Here is a 19,425-nt window from a genome sequence, read left to right on the forward strand (position 1 = left end):
TGAAAGCAGTTAGGGCCTCTTCTATCAAACTGCACGGGAGCGTCGGAAGCATTGGGAGCAGCGCGGGCCATTCAGCGTGGCGCTCTGCGCTAAAAACTGCTAGCACAGTGTGATAGAAGAGGCCCTTAGTTTAGCAGGGTTTTTCTCCTTGGGATCTTGCCAAGTACTTTTGACCTAGGTTGGCCATTGTTAGAAGCAATATTCTGGGCTTGATGGCAACTTTTATGTTCTTTTCACTTGTGACTCCATGTATCTAATAGATTTAAGCATGCGCCTTATGTATAAATGTTTAGAATACTAACATTTACATTGAGTATAATAATGTGGTAGGAGCATGTTAAAATTGTTGCTTGCTGCAGTGAACAACTTGAGGTATGGGGGAAAGGAAGGGGGTGCATACATGGGTGATGGGACTAAAGCGCACGGGACAATCGCGCACAGACAAAGGAGCTCAGAGAAGTGCGTGTAGGACGTCAGCGTGCCGGATTAAAAGTTAAATTTAAAGTGCTCCACTTTAATTAGAAGTGTTGGTGCTGCCATTAGGGGTGGGAGGGGGAAAAATTACACTTTCCTTTGTAATGGGGGGGGGGGTTTTTTTCCCCTCCCCAAACCCCTCAATGACAATGACAGCACCAACACTTCTAAGTAAACTAGGGGGGGGGGTGTTCCACCCCCACACACCCCCTCGGAGCTCTTTAAATTTAGCTTTTAATACGGCGTGCTGACGTCCTGTGCGCGATTGTCCCGCTTGTGTTCATCTATGTACCGCATACATGGCAAGGGGAGGAGTGGGTGGAGGTTGGGGCGGAGAGGAGGAAGGGTACCTCCACCAACATGGTACCCCCTTTTCTACATCACTGCCCAGGCCCACCCGTGGCTATGCCACTGCTCCAGCCCAATCCAAATCTGTCCGGCCACAATCAGGGCACATACTGTAGAAATCTGCCCAGAAAGTTAATGACTACTTGCGCTTTGAAAATCTGACATAATTTGCATGGCAGTAATTTTAGAACTGTGAACTTTGGCCAGGTTTTTAAAGTGAAAGTGTGCCCACATTCTCAGTCATTTTGATCCAACACTGGCAATCTTGTGGAAAGCAATTTATTAGCTTTGAGCACAAGTTCAAGGGTTAAGGCTCACACGCTCTGTCCACCTCTTGTCATTATGAATATAGTAACGAAAGTCATTATTGCGATTATTGTAGGTATGTGGGGATCAAAACCAAGGAGTTGTTTTTCTACGGGAGTTTCCGCTGATCCGACGAGAGAGCCTGCACGATGATGTTCTGTCGGACTTACTGTCAGATCACAAGGCTGAAGACCCGGTAGGGTTATCTCTTTTATTATGCTTCTTATTTGTTCGCCCTTTTCTCTCTCCAGATTTTTCGTAAATCGATGAAAACAATGCTATTTCAACAGTTTGGGGAAAATGGTACTAAGGAGTGTTAATTGTCTTTTGTTTAGTAATTCACATGTTAGTTAAACTGATTTCTTGTTTATTGAAGTCTTATGTAAACCGAGTCGAGCCCCTACTTCTGGAGATGATAAGGTATATAAATCTAAAGATTAGATTAGATGTTCCCTGTTTAAAGATGCAACATTTAAAATTTGGCCATGATTAAAGATCCGTCTGCAGTAACTTCAAGTGCATTCACATTACAATCCATAAGTTGTATAAACTTTTGCTGGCTTTTACAAAGCCGCGGTAGAGGTTTCTACCGCAGGTCCGGCGAATTATTATTATTTTTTTTTTATTTTTATTTATCAATTTTCAAATAAACAATCAAGTATACACTTGTACAGAAAGGAGAGGCATTAAAGAAAAACACACATTCCAAGTAAAACAATAATTATAATCAAAGCAAAAATAATCATAATCTCCTCCTCAAGTCCTCAATTAATGGATCCAAGGTGTAAAACAGTGAGCCTAACAAGAAAATCTTAGTAATATATTGAAAAAAGAAAACAGGGACACTGTTAACTGAAGGAAGTGACCAAATTAAACAATAAACACTCATGTTATTATTGTCCCAGCTTTCAGGTGTGCAGCTGACAGAAAGGTTGTCAGTTGTATAGGATCAAAGAAAACCTATTTTTGCTTTTGGTATATTATCACGCATTTGCATGGGTGTCTTAAAAAGAAAGAGGCCCCAAGAGCGATAACTCCCGGCTTCAAAATCAAAAATTCGCGACGGTCCGACGAGTTAAATGCTCCAACACTCATAGAATTTCTTTGAGGGTCGGAGCACTTACCTCTCTGGCCCACAGTAGAAATCTCTACTGCGGCTTTGCAAAAGGAGGTCTTTGTGTTTTTGAAAAGAATCTAATAAGAGATTTTTAATAGAATGAGAAGGCGGGCGTAACACCTTGCCTGTAGTTGAAGGACTACTAAGGTATGGGTGGAATATTTTGAGTGCTGCTAGGAGCCTGCTTTGAACTATATTTGTTCAACTAAGCTGCGAAATGAGTTGGTACATGATAGCATGTTTGTTTATTTACTGTCTGAGCACATTCCCAGCCTTTTGAATCACTTCAAATGAAACTTATGATAAGAATGAATATGTCATGTATGTTTTTGGCATCCATCTCATCTGGTGTTTACTCTTTATTAAGCTAAAACCTTGCTAAAAAAAAAAAAAATGTGGAAAGCATGTTGGGATACCTCACTATCCCCCCCCTTTTACAAAACCGTAGAATTCCTGTGAGCGTCGGAGCTGTTAACCGCCATGGCTGGCGCTAGAAACCGCACTATGGTTTTGTAAAAGAGGGAGGGGAGGGCGGCGGTATTAAATATATGCTTGCATTGTCTGGGTTGTCGGGTGAGTAGTTGTGTGTGTGTAGGTTGCGGTAGTGCTGACCTTTTTTAGGCAGTATTAGGGTATACACTTCCCCCTCCGTATCCGCAAATTCCATATCTACGGATTCGCAGTTTTAAACCAAAAAATGCATTTTCATTTTTAGGCTATTTTAAGCCCTGTAAGCCCCTCCTTAAGCTTTACCTGGTGGTCTAGCGGTTTTTTGAGGCAGGAGCGATCTTCCCTCACTCCTGCCCTCCTTAAGCTTTACCTGGTGGTCTAGCGGTTTTTTGAGGCAGGAGCGATCTTCCCACACTCCTGCCCCCCTTAAGCTTTACCTGGTGGACTAGCAGGTTTTTGGGGCAGGAGCGATCTTCCCACACTCCTGCCCCCCCCCTTAAGCTTTACCTGGTGGTCTAGCGGGTTTTTGGGGCAGGAGCGATCTTCCCACACTCCTGCCCCCCCTTAAGCTTTACCTGGTGGTCTAGCGGGTTTTTGGGGCAGGAGCGATCTTCCCACGCTCCTGCCCCATGCAGATCGCTCACAGGAAATGGCTCGAGAGACTACGGGAGCTCAAGGCAGCCATTTCCTGTGAGCGATCTGCACGGGGCAGGAGTGTGGGAAGATTGCTCCTGCCTGAAAACCCGCTAGACCACCAGGTAAGGCTTAAGGGGGGGGGGGGCTTTCAGGGTTTAAAATAGCCAGGGGAAGCGGGGTTTAGGGGCAGAACCGGCCCAAATATTATTTGCGGTTTTTTAATATTCGTGGGCCGGCTCTGCCCCTAACCACCATGAATACGGAGGGGGAAGTGTACATTATAAATGATTGGTTTCTGGGGTGGTGGGGCACTTGAGGGGGTACTTTTCAGGGGAAATGTGGCAGAGTGTGCAGAATTCTGCTACTCGGATCCTGATGGGGTCATCTTGTTTTGAGGATATTTCTCCGAGTTTGAAAAAACTTCATTGGTTGCCAGTTAATTGTCGTGTGCAATTTTTAAAATTTTGAAAATTGTGCAACAAGGGATCTATGGTGTGTTACCTGATTATTTGCAAAAATGCTTGACATTGTACAGTCCAGGGAGATCTTTAAGATCTAAGAATTGTATGTTACTGGATGTGTGGAAAAGTGGGCTAGTGAAATATGTTTTGACCAGGAAATGCTGCTTTTCTGTAGCAGGTCCAATATTACGGAATGGAATTTCTGGTGTGATAATGTTTTAAGTTGCTCAAAACATACTTTTTTTGTTCAAGCATTTGATTGACTTCAGAATTCCTGTTTAGATGGAAGACTGTTGAACCATTCTTGGAGAAGAGTTTTATATGGGCAGATGTGGGGGTTTTGCCTTATTTGATGCTGTTGTATGTCCATTCTTTAAAAGACATCACAAAAGAAACTGTAGATAATCTCTCAAACACAATGACCGCAATCGATAAATGGACCACTAATTTCAAACTAAAACTAAACGCAGAGAAAACAAAAGTCTTTCTGGCTAGTCCCAATGACAAAATTACGAAAACATCGATAAAAATAAACAACCACGAATACCCAATTTCCAAAAACATAAAAATACTGGGTATCACTCTTGACACTCACCTAACTATGACTGACCACACAAACTCACTTGTGAAAAAATGCTTTTATACGCTATGGAAACTAAGAACCATAAAAAAATTCTTTGACCCTTCATCATTCAGGTTGCTGGTACAGGCACTGATCCTATCCCTTCTTGACTACTGCAACATCATCTACCTAGGCATCCCACAAAAAACAATAAAAAAACTAAGATTAATACAAAACACCGCCGTTCGCCTAATTTTCGGACTTAGAAAAAACGACCACATCAGCCCCTACTACAAAAAGCTGCACTGGCTTCCAATAGAAGCGCGAATTCTATTCAAATTCGCTTGCACCTGTTTCAAACAAGCCTGGGGACTAGCACCTTCATACCTACTAACTCACTTCACCCTACACAACCCCACAAGAACGACCAGAAACAAAAACATCTTTGCATACCCAAAGACCACAGGCTGCAGATACAAATCCTTCTTGGACAGAACCTTTAAGTTCCAAGCGAACAGACAGCAAACCTGGCTGAAAAACCACATAAACGAACCAAATATGACTTATAATACATTCCGCAAATCGATCAAAACCACCCTATTCGCTAAATTCATTGACTAAAACGGTCCCTTCCCCCACTAAGACCCCCTTCATGGATGTTCTAAATCTTTCAGACACTCATTACCCTTAGATCTCCAATAAAATATGTAAGTTTACCATTTAGACTATTGTTCGGCATCTAGACTCTTTGTTCGGTACGGTATTTAAACTTATTGTATAGTATTGTATTTAGACTTACTGTATTGTATTATATGTGGAGTTATTGTATTGTATTAGCATTGTACTGTACTAAGACCTTTGTTATTCGCTGAATGTCCAGCCTTCTTACATTGTAAACCGCCTAGAAGTCGCCTGACTATGGCGGTATAGAAAAATAAAGTTATTATTATTATTATTATTATTATGATTGTGAGCCGCTTAGGCGTTAAGTGGATTATAAATATTTTTAAATATAATACATTTGCAGGATGGCGGAGCAGTTGTGGAGGGCAGTTCTGGGGGATGAGAAGTTAGATTGTGAGTGTGAGGGCAGTTTTTAGTGGTGGTAGAAGATTGTGGTGCAGTTGTATGAGAAGAGGTAGTTTGGGGGATAAGGCAGTTAGATTTTGTGTGGGAGGACAGCTGCAGAGGTATTTTTGACTTGGTGGTGGATTGTGGGTTGGTTGGATAGTTACATGGGGTAGTTTTGGGGGGTGGGCAGCTAGGTTTTATTTATTTATTTTGCTAGCTTTTTTGGAAACTTGGATTCCAAATATTAAGTACAGTGGTGCCTCACACAACGAACTTAATCCGTTCCAGGAGCAAGTTTGTTATGTGAAACGTTCGTTGTGTGAAACGCGTTTTCCCATAAGAATACCTGTAAAACAAAATAATTCGTTCTGCAGCCCTGTTGTCCCATAAGAATACCTGTAAAACAAAATAATTCGTTCTGCAGCCCTACATTTCCCTCCCTCCACCTCACCTCACATGCAGAGCCTGCCAGCCTTCTCCCTCACCCAGCCGCACAATCTCAAAAAGCTGTGCACGCGCAGCTGCTGGAGTTGATCAATGTTCTCTCTCCTGCAACTTCCGGTTTCCGGTTGCGTCAGAGGAGAAGATTGAACAACAGAGCATGCGCGCATGTGCTGCTCTTTGAAAGTGTGTGGCTGGCCGAAAAAGAAAGCCGGAAAACTCGGTTTTTAAGGTAAGGTGGAGGGAGATGATGGAACACTGCATTCAGACAGGAGGGTGCTGCTGTTCCCGGCTCACATTAGAAAGCGGCGAGAGTAGTTCCGCCCCCCCCCGGGCCCCTCGGGCGACTTCGTTGTGTGAAACGAAGTTCGTTATAGGGAGCAAGACAAAAAGTTCGTTATGCGCAGCGTTCGCTGTACGAGGCGTCCGTTATGCGAGGCACCACTGTATTACTCTGGGAACCGTATGTGAATCAAGCCCAGGCACATGAATGATTAAGAAGAAGAAAACAGAAGCCTTTGATAGTTGCAGCTCAGGACATGGATTAGATCAGGGAAGTCAAAGTCCCTCCTCGAGGGTCGCAATCCAGTCAGGTTTTCAGGATTTCCCTAATGAATATGCATGAGATCTATTAGCATACCATGAAAGCAGTACATGCAAATAGATCTCATGCATATTCTTTGGGGAAATGATGAAAACCCAACTGGATTGCGGCCCTTGAGGAGGGACTTTGATACCCCTGGATTAGATGGCTCATAGTGAACATAGAAAAAAAACACAGTACAACCGACATGTTTAATTTGTAGGACAGAGCTGGAAACAGTCACTCATCTCATAGCTGGCTATGAAGTGCTGATATACGATACAAACACAGTGTGGACCAGGCTTGGCAATGTCTTTGCCTCCAGAAAATTAATTTTTTCTGTCACTGCCCCATCATTATGGAACAGTATGCCTCTTTACCTTCGAGAAGACTCCTTCCTCCCTTACCAAATTTAAATCAAACTTAAAACATTTTTGTTCAAAGATTCATTTGACTGTTAATACCGTTTATGCCTCTACTTTCTTGTAGAATCTTAATACCCTCCCTATTGTGTTTCCCATTGGATGTCTCTCTGCCCCCCCCCCCCTTTTTTCCTACATTTGTGCTAGTCTGTCTTGGTTATTGTGATTACCTTTTTATTATTTAATTTTAACCTTATAATCATGTGCACCGCCTAGATCAGGGGTAGGGAACTCCGGTCCTCGAGAGCCGTATTCCAGTCGGGTTTTCAGGATTTCCCCAATGAATATGCATGAGATATTTGCATGCACTGCTTTTAATGCATATTCATTGGGGAAATCCTAAAAACCCGACTGGAACTTAATGCAACACACACACATGCAGCAGATAAGAGTTAAAATATCCAGATACACACAGAAGGGTTGGAAAGAATTCCATGAACCATGTTGTGCATGCTTTTCCTCTGACAGTGGAGCAGCATTTAAGCCTGAAGTTAAAAGTTTACACATGAGACTAAAATCAAATGCAAATAATTCCTAAACAAGGGCTGCCCAAGTCTGGTCCCCGAGATCTACTGGCAGGCCAGGTTTTCTGGATATCTACAATGAATATGTATGAGAGAGATTTGCCTGCACTGCCTTCTTGGTATGCAAATTTCTCTCATGCATGTTCATTGTGGATATCCAGAAAACCTGGCCTGCCAGTAGATCTCGGGGACCAGACTTGGGCAGCCCTGCCCTAAACCATGGAAACAATGTACTGTGGAAGTCCATAACTCTCTGTGTCTTTTGGTTTTGTTTTTATGCTGTTGTGAGGATTGTTATAAAATAGTCATCTCTAAACCAGAGTGCTACAGAAACATTCATGAGCACAATTCTAACAGGACAGTCTTGGTTGACTTGTGGTGAAAGCAACTTTTCGGTACACTGCTGCAAAGCATTGGGCCCACCTGATCAAATACAGTGTGGTTCTCACCTTTTGATTCAGTGAAAATTTTTGATATATCACATTTAGATTATTTTCATCTTAAGAAAATGTTGTTCAAGAATATTTTTGATGCATACACAAGGCCTATAAACATTTGGTTTTGTTTCTCTTGAATGGGCTGGGCTTGAAATATTCATTATCGGCAAGTCTGTCATAATCCTTCCACCACTGTATAAAGACAGAACATGTGAACTCAGAGGAATATGTGAGAGAAGAGAACTATAAATCATTGTATATAAGGAGATGTCAAAGACTAAACCTAAGATTGCCATACCCAATTCAACAGAATTCTCCAAAAATCGGCAATAACTATAGAAAGGCCAAAATCGGGAGAGTACAAAAAAATAATACAACAGAAAATATAAATCAGTAAACAAAGAGAGAGACCTCCGTACTGAGGAACTGCAATGAATCAAATCCCTAGCAGTATACCCCCGGGCAGACAACTCATATTTGATGTGAAGGCTATAACCTAAATGAGTTCGCCCCGTACATCATAATGTCTCCTCTGTAGTGAAAATATAATGCCAAATGAGTGCAAAATAATAATATGAAGTTTTATAATGTACTCTCCTCATCTGACAAATGCTATCTTCAATATATATATATATATGAGGAGATGTAACATCTATCATTCTAGGATGGTGTAAGATGGGCTGGAGAGGGCATCAGCTATCTGAAAAACTGCCTAATCGGGAGAAACACATCCAGACCAAGGAGAACTCAAGCACACTTTACCCACCCCCCAATCAAAGGCATGCAAAGCAAAAAAAATATATGACGGTCTACTAGCCACCAGAGCAGCAAAAATAAACCACCACCCCTCAAATTTTCTGATCACAACGCCCAACTACAAAACATTCAGGAAAGAACTGAAAACCATACTATTCAAGAAATTTGTCAAATGATCTAACCAAACCGTATCGACCCTTCCTAAATCCCGACGCATACTATAGCTATCAATCTTGTAATCTCCCTGGGAATGCCCAGGCTAATTTCTTGTTGTAAACCGCCTAGAACTGAAAGGTATTGGCAGGATAGAAGACATCAATGTAATGTATCCTGCAAACAGGTTGGTTGGATAGGCTGGAGTGAGCTTGGATGGCAACTTCAGCATTTGGAACCTAGGACAATACCGGGAGGACTTTACAGCCTATGACCCATAAATATCAAAGAAAAGATTAGTTAATTTAATCATGTATTTTTAATGGGTATAACTTGTGGGCAGACTGGATGGACCGTTCAGGTCTTTATTTGCCGTCATTTACTATGTTACCTGGCAAAAACTCAAAGAGTAGCAACATTCCAGAGCTGATATTGTGATGTCATAATGCCTCATTCCAGCAATGCCTGAGAGCCAACCTCATCAGTGATGTCACAATGGCTTGATTAGATGGCAACTTCAGCATTTGGAACCTAGGGCAATACCAGGTGGACTTTACAGACTATGTCCCAGAAATATCAAAGAAGAGACGAGTTAATTTAATCATGTATTTTTAATGGATATAACTAATGGGCAGACTGGATGGACCATCAGGTCTTTATCTGCCGTCATTTACTATGTTACTATGGGGCCCATTTACTAACGCTAAATGCATCCTATGGATGCGTTAACATTTAGCGCACGCTAATATTTAGCGCTTGCTAAAACGGCTAACGCGCCGTAGTAAAAAGACCCCCTATGTTACTATGATAGGAGGCTGGTCCTTGCCAGATACTTTACAGAATTTGTTATAGTTAAAGGTTTTCACTTTTTCTCTTTAGTCTCCTTTATTTATTCCTTATGTCCCAGGTCAGGTGTTACATTTTGTTAAGCACAACTACCGGTGGTTCTTATTACAAGATGTGATTGGATTATACATGAAAATCTGCGTTTAGGGTAAATATTTCCTAATGAACTGCCCTTTAGCATCCATTTGGAATCTTCCTATGCAAACCTTAAAGTACGTAACGAAGCTTTTTTACTTTGCCCTGGCATTTTCCTCATCATTTTTGTTAACGCTGCCTTTGTTCATGGCTGGGCAGCAATGCTCCCTCTAAGGAGTGGCCTGATGTGTGCAAATTATTTTGTGTATGAGCGATAAGTTAAAAAAAAAAAAAACTAAGAATTTTTGATCCCAGTACTAGCAATGCATGTGTGTATACAGCGCCAAAACCCATCGCACATATGGTAATTGATGTGGGGCTCCTTCTACTAAACAGTGCTAGAGATTTCTACTGCAGGCTGGCGAGGTAAATGCTCGGCTCATAGGAATTAGAGAGTTGCACGGGGACAGAATTCCACCCATCCCCGCCGTCCCCGCCAGGATCCTCTCCATCCCCACCTGTCCCCACCAGGATCCTCTCCGTCCCCACCCATCCCCGCAAGAAATTACCGCCATCCCCGCCCGTCCCCATAAAAAGCAGCAATTACTTCTGACAGGATCATCAATTCCACAGTTTCTTTTGTGTTTGTGCTGCTGTTTTCCTTGTGGAATCTCTTTGGTGGAACCCTTTTTTTGTTTTCTGTTCAGGTAATTTACTTATAAATCCCCTGACATGTCCATTATATTATATGGATGAACCCTGCTTCCAAAGCCTTCCATCCCCGTGGGAGTCCCATTGGCTAGAGGGGGGTCCCCGTGGGAGTTCCGTGGGCCAGAGGGGGGTCCCTGTGGGAGTCCCATGGGTTAGGGGGGATTCCCGCAGGCACCCCGCGGGACCCGTGGGATTCCCGCGATCCCCGTTCCCGTGCAGACCTCTAATAGGAATTCAGCTATGAGAATCTGTAATGGCCTTCTCACATCCATAAGGAACGAGACAAACGACCTCACTTTCAGGAAAAAGCTGAAAACGTAGTTCTTTGATAAATTCCTTGCAACTCAATAACTCTTCTGACCTGCCAAGCTATGAATTGACTACGTTCTTTTACCTCGTATGACTTTGGGATCCTTTCACCAAGGCGCGTTAAACGCTAACGCATCCATAGACTATAATGGACGCATTAGCGCTTAGCGCACACTAAAACAACTATCGCGCCTTAGCAAAAGGATCCCTTTATCTCTACGCTCCCCTTATTCCATTTATTTCAATTTATTATCCCATTTTCCCAGAAGCTCAGAACGGGTTACAATTTGACATTCACAATCAATTTAAGAACAGAATAGTCATGACAACAATTAGGCTACATTTAGACAATTACAAAACTATTCGAGAGTCCAGCCTAGTCATAGCAAAGAGTAATTGGAGAGTAAATTGAGGAAGCTGTTCTGTTGAGGCCCTATTGTTGGAAAAGGAAGGTCTTTATTGCTCTCTGCAAAAGGACATTAGTGAGTCCTAGTGATCTTATCTGCGTGGGTAGTTGGTTCCATAGCTGAGGGAGGAAATGGCTGTAGGAACGTTTACATGCCGTGCTCATCCGGAGGACCTCCCTGCAATTGCCATCCCCCTGCTACTGTTTATGTAACATCTCCCCCCATCGCCCTGTCTACCTGCAACCTAATTTCCTTATGGACCCCTTTACTTATAAATCGCCTCAAAGCTGTACTGGATAAATGCAATACAGAAATTCAGATTAGATTTCAGGGGTCTCAAAGTCCCTCCTTGAGGGTCCGCAATCCAGTCGGGTTTTCAGGATTTCCCCCATGAATATGCATGAGATCTACGTGCATGCACTGCTTTCAATGCATTTTCATTAAGGAAATCCTGAAAACCCGACTGGATTGCGGCCCTCAAGGAGGGACTTTGAGATCCCTGGATTAGATTAACTCGCCAGCCCACAGCTGAAACCTCTACTGCCATTTAGTAAAACCCAGCGTTAGCTTAGTTTAATTTATTATAATAGTTTAATATTTTTTGAAAGTTAGGTCACATCGGTATTTTTGCAAGGGTCCATGTAATATGGATGACCAATTGCCCACGCACTCCACTTAGAGGGCTCATAGCTGGGCAAGTCATGTAATTGCCTATAACTAGAGAATATTTATGTTCTTGGTTGATTATTATTATTTTTTTTTATTGTATGTCTTATATATTGCTTTTTGTATTGTTACGTTTTCGTACTATTTGATTGGATTTGTTGTATACCACTTAGACATTGATATGATTGGCAATATATCAAATAAATATGAAACTCAATTAGTATATCAGAGAAATAAGGCACCTTTTAATCACGCTGCGGTAGAGCATTTTAGCGGAGGCCAGGGAGGCAAATGCTCTGATGCTCATTGAATTCCTATGAGCTTCGGAGCATTTACCTCTCCAGCCCGCACTAAAATGTTCTATCACAGCTTGATAAAAGGGGGCCTAAATATGGTAAAAATAATGAGGCTGATAATTCAATGCTACTCTAATATCTTTTAAAATGCACTAAGTTGTAGTGAAAGAGCCCCATTAAGGGTTATGCCTCTTGGAACAGAGAACGAGCCAGAAAAATGCAATAATATGTAGTTTAATGCATAGTAACAGGTAAACTACTGAAAGCAGTGGGGGTGGTCTGCCCCGGACTCAGTCTTGATGGGGGCGACGGCACCTGTCCTTCTCTCCGTCCCACCCCCCGCTTCTTCCCCGCCCCCCCAACTATCAGAAGCGTGCACCCCTTCCCTTCCCCAATATCTCTTCCCGGTGCGAGCAGCAACCCCAATCTGCTGCTCAAGCCTCCGATGTAATTTCCTGGACTCGTGCCTAGGAAGTGATGTCGGAGAAAGAGCTTTTTTTTTTTTTTTTTTTTTTTTAATAAATCTTTATTAATTTTCAATTCAAGAACAGTGCAATGAAATATACATACAATTAACTTCATAAACAGCACTTACAATCAAGCAAAGAATATTACAAAATATTTCCCCCCCTCCTCCCCTAATTCAAGAACAGAAACAAAGTGCATTAGATTATACATACTTATAAAATCAGAAAACAGCACTTGCATTTGATCAATGAATACTACAAAATATATTACCCCCCTTTCCCCCCTCCCTGGATGTGCAAATCAAATAGAAAATAAAGGCATAATTCAACTAATCAGAATTAACAAAATTCATCAGTGGACCCCCATATTAATTTAAATAGCTTATTATGACACTATTTCTGAGTTTTTTTTCATATTTAAAACATAAAGATCCCCACCAAAAGGAAAAATTAAGTCTGTCCCAATTTTTCCAGTTTTTAGTAATCATCTGCATGGCTATCCCAGTCATAATGAGAAAGAGTCTGTTTTTATATCTTTCTAATGGAGGTTTAGTCATTAATAATGTCCCACAGATTACCATCTCATAGGATAACAGAATTGAAGAATCCAGTATCAAATTAATTTGTCCCCATATGTCGGAGAAAGAGCTGACGTTGGCACAAGCAACAGGTTGGGGTCACTACTCGCACTGAGAAGGTTAAAGAGGTTTGTGGAAGGGAAGGGCACGTGGGGCATGAGGGGGTGGGGAAGGAACGGATGGCGGGGCAGAGAAGAGGACGGGGGAGGGGCGCCACCGACCCAGGCTCCTCTCACTCTCGCTACACCACTGACTGAAAGAACTCCTTAATGCATTTGTGTGGGAATCTGTTATCGCACACTAAGTAACTGCATATGATGGATTAGATTCAGTAAATGGCACTCAAAATTTGACATAAAAATAACTCCTGGGAATATAAATAATGAAATGTCTCCTATGCAATCTATTCAACACATACTATGAGATAAAAATATTTTCTTTCATGTAAAAATATATATATTATGTGAAAAATGCTCGGAGCAGTGTGACCACACTTTTTCAATCATTGCACTTCCTGCAGATTAAATTCAAAATAGTAGTCCTCTGTGCTTATACAATAAAAAAAAATACATATATATATATATATATATATATATATATACTAGTACTTATCTTGTCCAGATTACAGTAGCTGGAGACAGGATATTTCTTAATTTCCGTTGGTGGGTCTCACACTCATCCCTGTGATCTCATGTATAATATTTTATACCAGTTGAAATATAAAGTTTAGATTAGTAAAATCTCAAAATTAAATATCCAAAATCTCTTTAAATCCCAAAACACTTCAAATCTCGATATGGTTTCACTATATTGCATCATCAGGAGATTCAACTATTCATATTCACGACTAACAAAAAAATCCTTTGAACGGCAGTGCTAAAACAAGTCATCCATATTGTCGCCGTGTTATAATCTGCTGGACATGCAATGATTGTAAGTGTGAAGCTCTATTCTATAAATGGCACCCAATTCAGGGCCCTTTTTACAAAGCTGCGTTAGCGATTCTTCTGTGGGAAAATCATTGAAGCCCTTAGGAATTGAATGGACTTCGGTTTTTTTAAAATATTAGACTCAATATTTTTTGCTTTTGTAGTAAAATGTTAGTAGTTGTGTGAAGAGAGTGATTAGCATCACACGATTAGACTGAGAGAATATAAGAACATAAGAATTGCCATACTGGGCCAGACCGAAGGTCCATCAAACCCTGTTTCCAACAGTGGCCATCCCAGGTACCTTGCTAGATCCCAAGGAGTAAAACAGATTTTATTCTGCTTATCCTAGGAATAAGCAGTGGATGACCCCAAGCCATCTCAATCATGGCCTATGGACTTCTCTTTTATGAAATTGTCCAAGCCTTTTTTAAACCCTTCTAAGCTAACTGATTTCATCAAATTCTCCGGCAACAAATTCCAGAGTTTAATTACACGTTGTGTGACAAAATATTTACTCCGGTTTGTTTTACATCTACTACTTAGTAGCTTTATAACATGCCCCCTAGTCCAAGTATTTTTGGAAAGAGTGAACAAGCGATTCATATCTACCCTTGCCACTCATTTTATAGACCTCTGTCATATCACCCCTGAGCAGTCTCTTCTCTAAACTGAAGAGACCTAGCTGCTTTAGCCCTTCCTCATAGTGAAGTCATTCCAAACCTTTTATCATTTTTGTCACCCTTTTCTAATTCTGCTGTATCTTTTTTTTTGAGATACGGCGACCAGAATTGCACATAGTATTCTGTCTGTATAATTCACCATGGCAGGTTAGAATAAGGGAAGAACTGAATTCAGTTAACACATCTGCATGTTGTTGTTCATCTTCATGGGGTTTCCCCATTTTGTGTCTATGGGCCCAAATACTTAGGGCCAGATTCTATAAACAGTGCCCTAATTGCAGACGCCTAGGCGATGCCTAAGTTCGGGATCCTCACCTAATTTTTATTTTTTAATTGGCTTAATTGGCAAGGCAATTGACCATGACAGTTTTCAGCCAATCATAAAAAAAACAAACCAACTCATTAACTAAACAATTTAAGAGATCAGCACAGAACTCTTAGGATGCCTAAGTGAAGGCACCTTCCCATACCTAAGGACATCTAACAACACCTATGTTAAAAGTAGGCATGGTTATGGTATGGTTGAGTTAGGCATCATTAGACATCCGACATTGGTGCCGCCGAATTAGGCGATTGAAAAGGTGTCCTAATGGAGTGGCGCCTATGTCTAGGATGCTTAGCAATGCCTAAGTCCGCATAGGCACCGCTAGGCATGATTCTATAAACGGTGCTGAGCGCCACCTATAATGTATGTGCCGCTTTTCACCATTTATAGAATCTGGCCCCGAGTAGATTGTCCCCATGTCAGAAGCCTAATATTCACCATGGGAACTGGATTTGCTCTTCGCCTATCAAAGCATGTAATGTTTCTGGCTACTTAGTGGTATCAAGGAACCACTTTCTTGCAACATAACAGGGATGCTTTGTTAAAGATAATATTCATTTTCCCCTGGTGATTAATGATGTGTTGCATGAATCCTTTATGTGTTGGAGTCATGAATGTAATGCAGCCCTGAGTGGCAAGTGTCCCTTATTATTTTAGTTGTCTCTATATCATTGTCTCAGTCAGCTGTTGTCTTGGAATACATTGGTCCTCGGTCCGATTACGAGCACATTAGGATACAGATGACAAGGGAAGACATTGTGTAAATTACCCAGAAGCTTATTCGGGTCACACCTCTTCATCACCGTCTCTTGTGCTTCCTCGTTCACTCTCTCTGGATAACGGCAGTAAGAAATTCTGTGGACTTTTGGCTACTCTAGACATCCAGCTGCTTAAACTGACTGCCTCACTAGGCATGTAGCTTATTCCATGATCTGACCATATTTAGGTAGTTGAATACTATGGGCCGAATGTAATAAGTGTTTTTCCAATTCTTTCCTGAGGGGAAATTATGTAATACAATTTTGGAGATTGTTTTTTTAAACAACACTTTTAGCCAGCTAATGACAAATTTTCAGTGCAGGTTACAATAAAGTATATGAAATAACAAAAAATTAGTCATGTACACGATATACAAAACAATTACACTTTTCATTATAATTATATCATTGGTTATTTAAAGCTTCTATAATGTCTATGAAGTCAATTCGGAGCGGTTTACCTGAGCAGCTATGATGGAACTATGAGCATTAACTCCAGTAATGATGGTATAGCATTCGAGCTACAATATATGAACTATAGTGCAGGAGTATCAATACACTGCAGGAGTTATGATAAAGGAGCCTAGAAATGGTGTTACATAGAGTATTAGATTGTTTCTGAGATGTACTATGTACAAATACTGTATATGTACAAATCATTTACCTTAATCTTCCCTTTGATTGCCTCAACAACAAAGAATACTATAACCCTATATCCATCCATTATACTTATAAATAAGTATAATGGGCGCATTAATGTTTAACGTACACTAATACGATTAGCGTGCTAATCAATTAGTGCACCTTAGTAAAAGAGGGGGTTAGTATGCATATTTATAGAGATATAGGATATAAATATAAATAAATATAAATATCTTATACCTCTTTTACTAAGCTGCGCTAACCGATTAGCGTGCTAATTGAATTAGCGTGCACTAAACACTAAGGCACCCATAGACTATCATGCACGCATTAGCATTTAGCACGCGCTAAATCGATTAGCACAGCGGTCTCAAACACTCGGCCCCCCCAGGGACTACTTTGCAGCCCGCGATCTGTCCTCTCCACTTCACAAGTTTTCCGATTGTGGAGAGGACAATCGCGTACAGACTGCGACTGCAGTAATTTACTTGCGTCGGAGGGAATGTCGGCAAACGGCCTCGTGGTGGCGCTGTGCTTCTCCTAGTCTAAGCCTCCCTCCGCCCGCTTTAGCTTGCTTCTCTAGGCGGCATTAGCGGCTGCTGGGTTGCGCTGTGCATCTCACGATCTCAGCCTCCCTCCGCCCCCTCTCAGCCCGGATCCAGAGCGCACGGCTCACTCAGCCCTGCAGCTCGCCCACAAGCACCGGAACCAAGCAACGAGGCTGTGGTGGCGGTTGCAGTGTAGGGCTGTAGGCCTTTGGCAAGTATGCGAAAAATGTGTTTCTTTGGAAATTGCAATTATCTGTCCCACAGAAATTTTTTTTTTAACCCCCTATGATTTCTCCTGCGGTGGTGTTTCTTCATATAGGCTTTGATTTATTACAATTGTCTGTCACACAGAAATTTTTTTTGATCCCCCCCCTATGATTTCTCCTGTGGTGGTGTTTCTTCACATTTAGCCACTTTAGTGCGCCTCGCGGCTCGCCTAAAGCAGGGGTCCCCAACATGCTACCCTTCTCACTGCCCTCCCCCAAGTCACCGCCATTGTGGAACAGGCCGCCACCACAGCCTGTGAATAGGCTACCACCGCCACTATCGGGGAATAGGCTAACAGCACCGCAATCGGGGAACAGGCTGGCGCCAAGTTCTTAGCTCTCCCTGCTTATCTTCTCCAGCGCAGAGCCGACCAATTCTCACCACCCGATGTCAATTCTAACGTCGGAGAGGAAGTTCTGGGCCAGCCAGTAGGGATAACTAAGAACTAGGTGTCGGCCTGTTCTCCTATGGTGGTGGCTTGGGGGAGGGCAGGGAGAAATAAAGAAAGAAAGGGTGGGACAGGGAGACAGAAAGAAAGAAGGGAGATGGGACACAGACAGAAAGGGGCATGGAGAGAGAAAGAAAGAAAGGGCATGGAGAAAGAAAAAAAGAAAGAAAGGGGGCATGGAGAGAGAGAGAAAGGAAGAAGGAGGCAGGGTGAAAGAAATAAAAAGTTCGGGGAGGGAAGGAGACAGATGCCAGACCAGGGGAAAGGAAGGAAGGAAGGAGGGAGGGAGAGGAAAGAAAGAGATGTCAGACCATGGAAATAGGGATGGAAGAAGAGAGAGATAGAAGGGAAGTTAAGACATGGAAACGTAGATTTTGAAAAGAAAGCAGAAAAATTTAATATTAAGTTAATGCCAAAGATGGATGCAAGGCAGAAAGTGAAGACGGAGAGAACAACAGTCAATGGATAAGAAGGTCCTGGAAACATAGTTAAAAGCACAGAAAAATAAAGTCACCAGCCAACAAAGGTTGGGAAAATGATTTTATTTTCAATATAGTGATTGAAATGTGTCAGTTTTGAGAAAGGAAAGATATTAAACTTTAAATGTGAGGGCCGCAGAAAAAATAGTTAATGACAATTTTTCTTAAGGTAAAACTCTATAGTTTATAAATCTTTCCTTTAACTGTTAAAGGAAAGATTTATAAACTATAAAGAGTTTTTTACCTCATGCAAAATTGTCATTTCTTTAATAAGACATAAACTATTTTTTCTGCAAAATCCAAAATGTGGCCCACTAAGGGTTTGAGTTTGAGACCACTGGATTAGCATGTGCTAATCGATTAGTGCCATTTAAATGTATCATAATTTAAAACTTCCTAATTATTTCCTGCTTCACTTTATTCTGTATGAGCTGTGAAGTAGTGACCTATTTCCATCATATTTCTATCCCCTCCCCTGCCATTTGATGATTCTTATATTAATGAAAGCAATCTGAGAAAAGGAAGGTCTTTGTTCCTTTCTTGATTTTTCTGGTATATTTTTCTAGTTTTAATTCCTTTGGTAGGGATGTTTAAAAGCAAATATAGATGTGTAGATGTCTATACACTTGTAAGTATTGATTTTAAAGAAAAGCCAACATGCTACTTAACATTATAACATAGGCTCTTTCACATTTGCAGTGGCGTACCTAGCATATGTGACACCTGGGGGCCCATCATTTTTTGACACCTCCCATCTATATGAAAAATATGATTTTTAGTATCAATCCACATATCGCACAAGAGTGTACCTAGGAAAAGGCAGCATCTTAAACACTGCAGTGAGCACTAGAACACCAACATATACATTGTAAAACTAAACAAGACAGTTCTCGCACAGTCAATTGATCCTGCAGTCAATGCCAACTGAAAACTATGTTCTTTTCATACACACAGAACAAAGATACACCCTCGCCCAATATGGAATAATCACAAACTAAAAATAGAAATATGTAGACAAAAGTTAAACTGAACCGCCAAGAAACCAGACTCTGCATACAATGCAACACCAGAACACCACAAAAACAGTAACACATGTCCTCTAATACTGTGAAAAATATAAAGACAGTAGATGTAAATTTGAAAAAACTGATACATAACAATCACCACTTTACAAATTAACAAATAAAAATAAAACAAATAATGAGAAATAAGAAAATACCATTTTATTGGACTAATCCATTTTTCAATTA

At 41.3% G+C, this 19,425-nt stretch overlaps 1 protein-coding gene across 3 annotated transcripts in view; it reads left to right on the forward strand.

Moving 5' to 3' along the window:
- Positions 1-19,425, forward strand: part of ADAMTSL1 (ADAMTS like 1) — a 1,156,072-nt gene that overhangs the window by 160,666 nt on the left and 975,981 nt on the right. For all 3 annotated transcript variants that reach the window (XM_033920627.1, XM_033920609.1, XM_033920600.1), the window contains exon 2: positions 1,205-1,324. In XM_033920627.1, coding sequence (XP_033776518.1) covers positions 1,278-1,324 — 47 coding nt within the window. In that variant the 5' untranslated portion in view covers positions 1,205-1,277. The remainder of the gene's footprint in view (positions 1-1,204; positions 1,325-19,425) is intronic.

Source organism: Geotrypetes seraphini, chromosome 1 (genome assembly GCF_902459505.1).
Source record: "Geotrypetes seraphini chromosome 1, aGeoSer1.1, whole genome shotgun sequence".
NCBI lineage: Eukaryota > Metazoa > Chordata > Amphibia > Gymnophiona > Dermophiidae > Geotrypetes > Geotrypetes seraphini.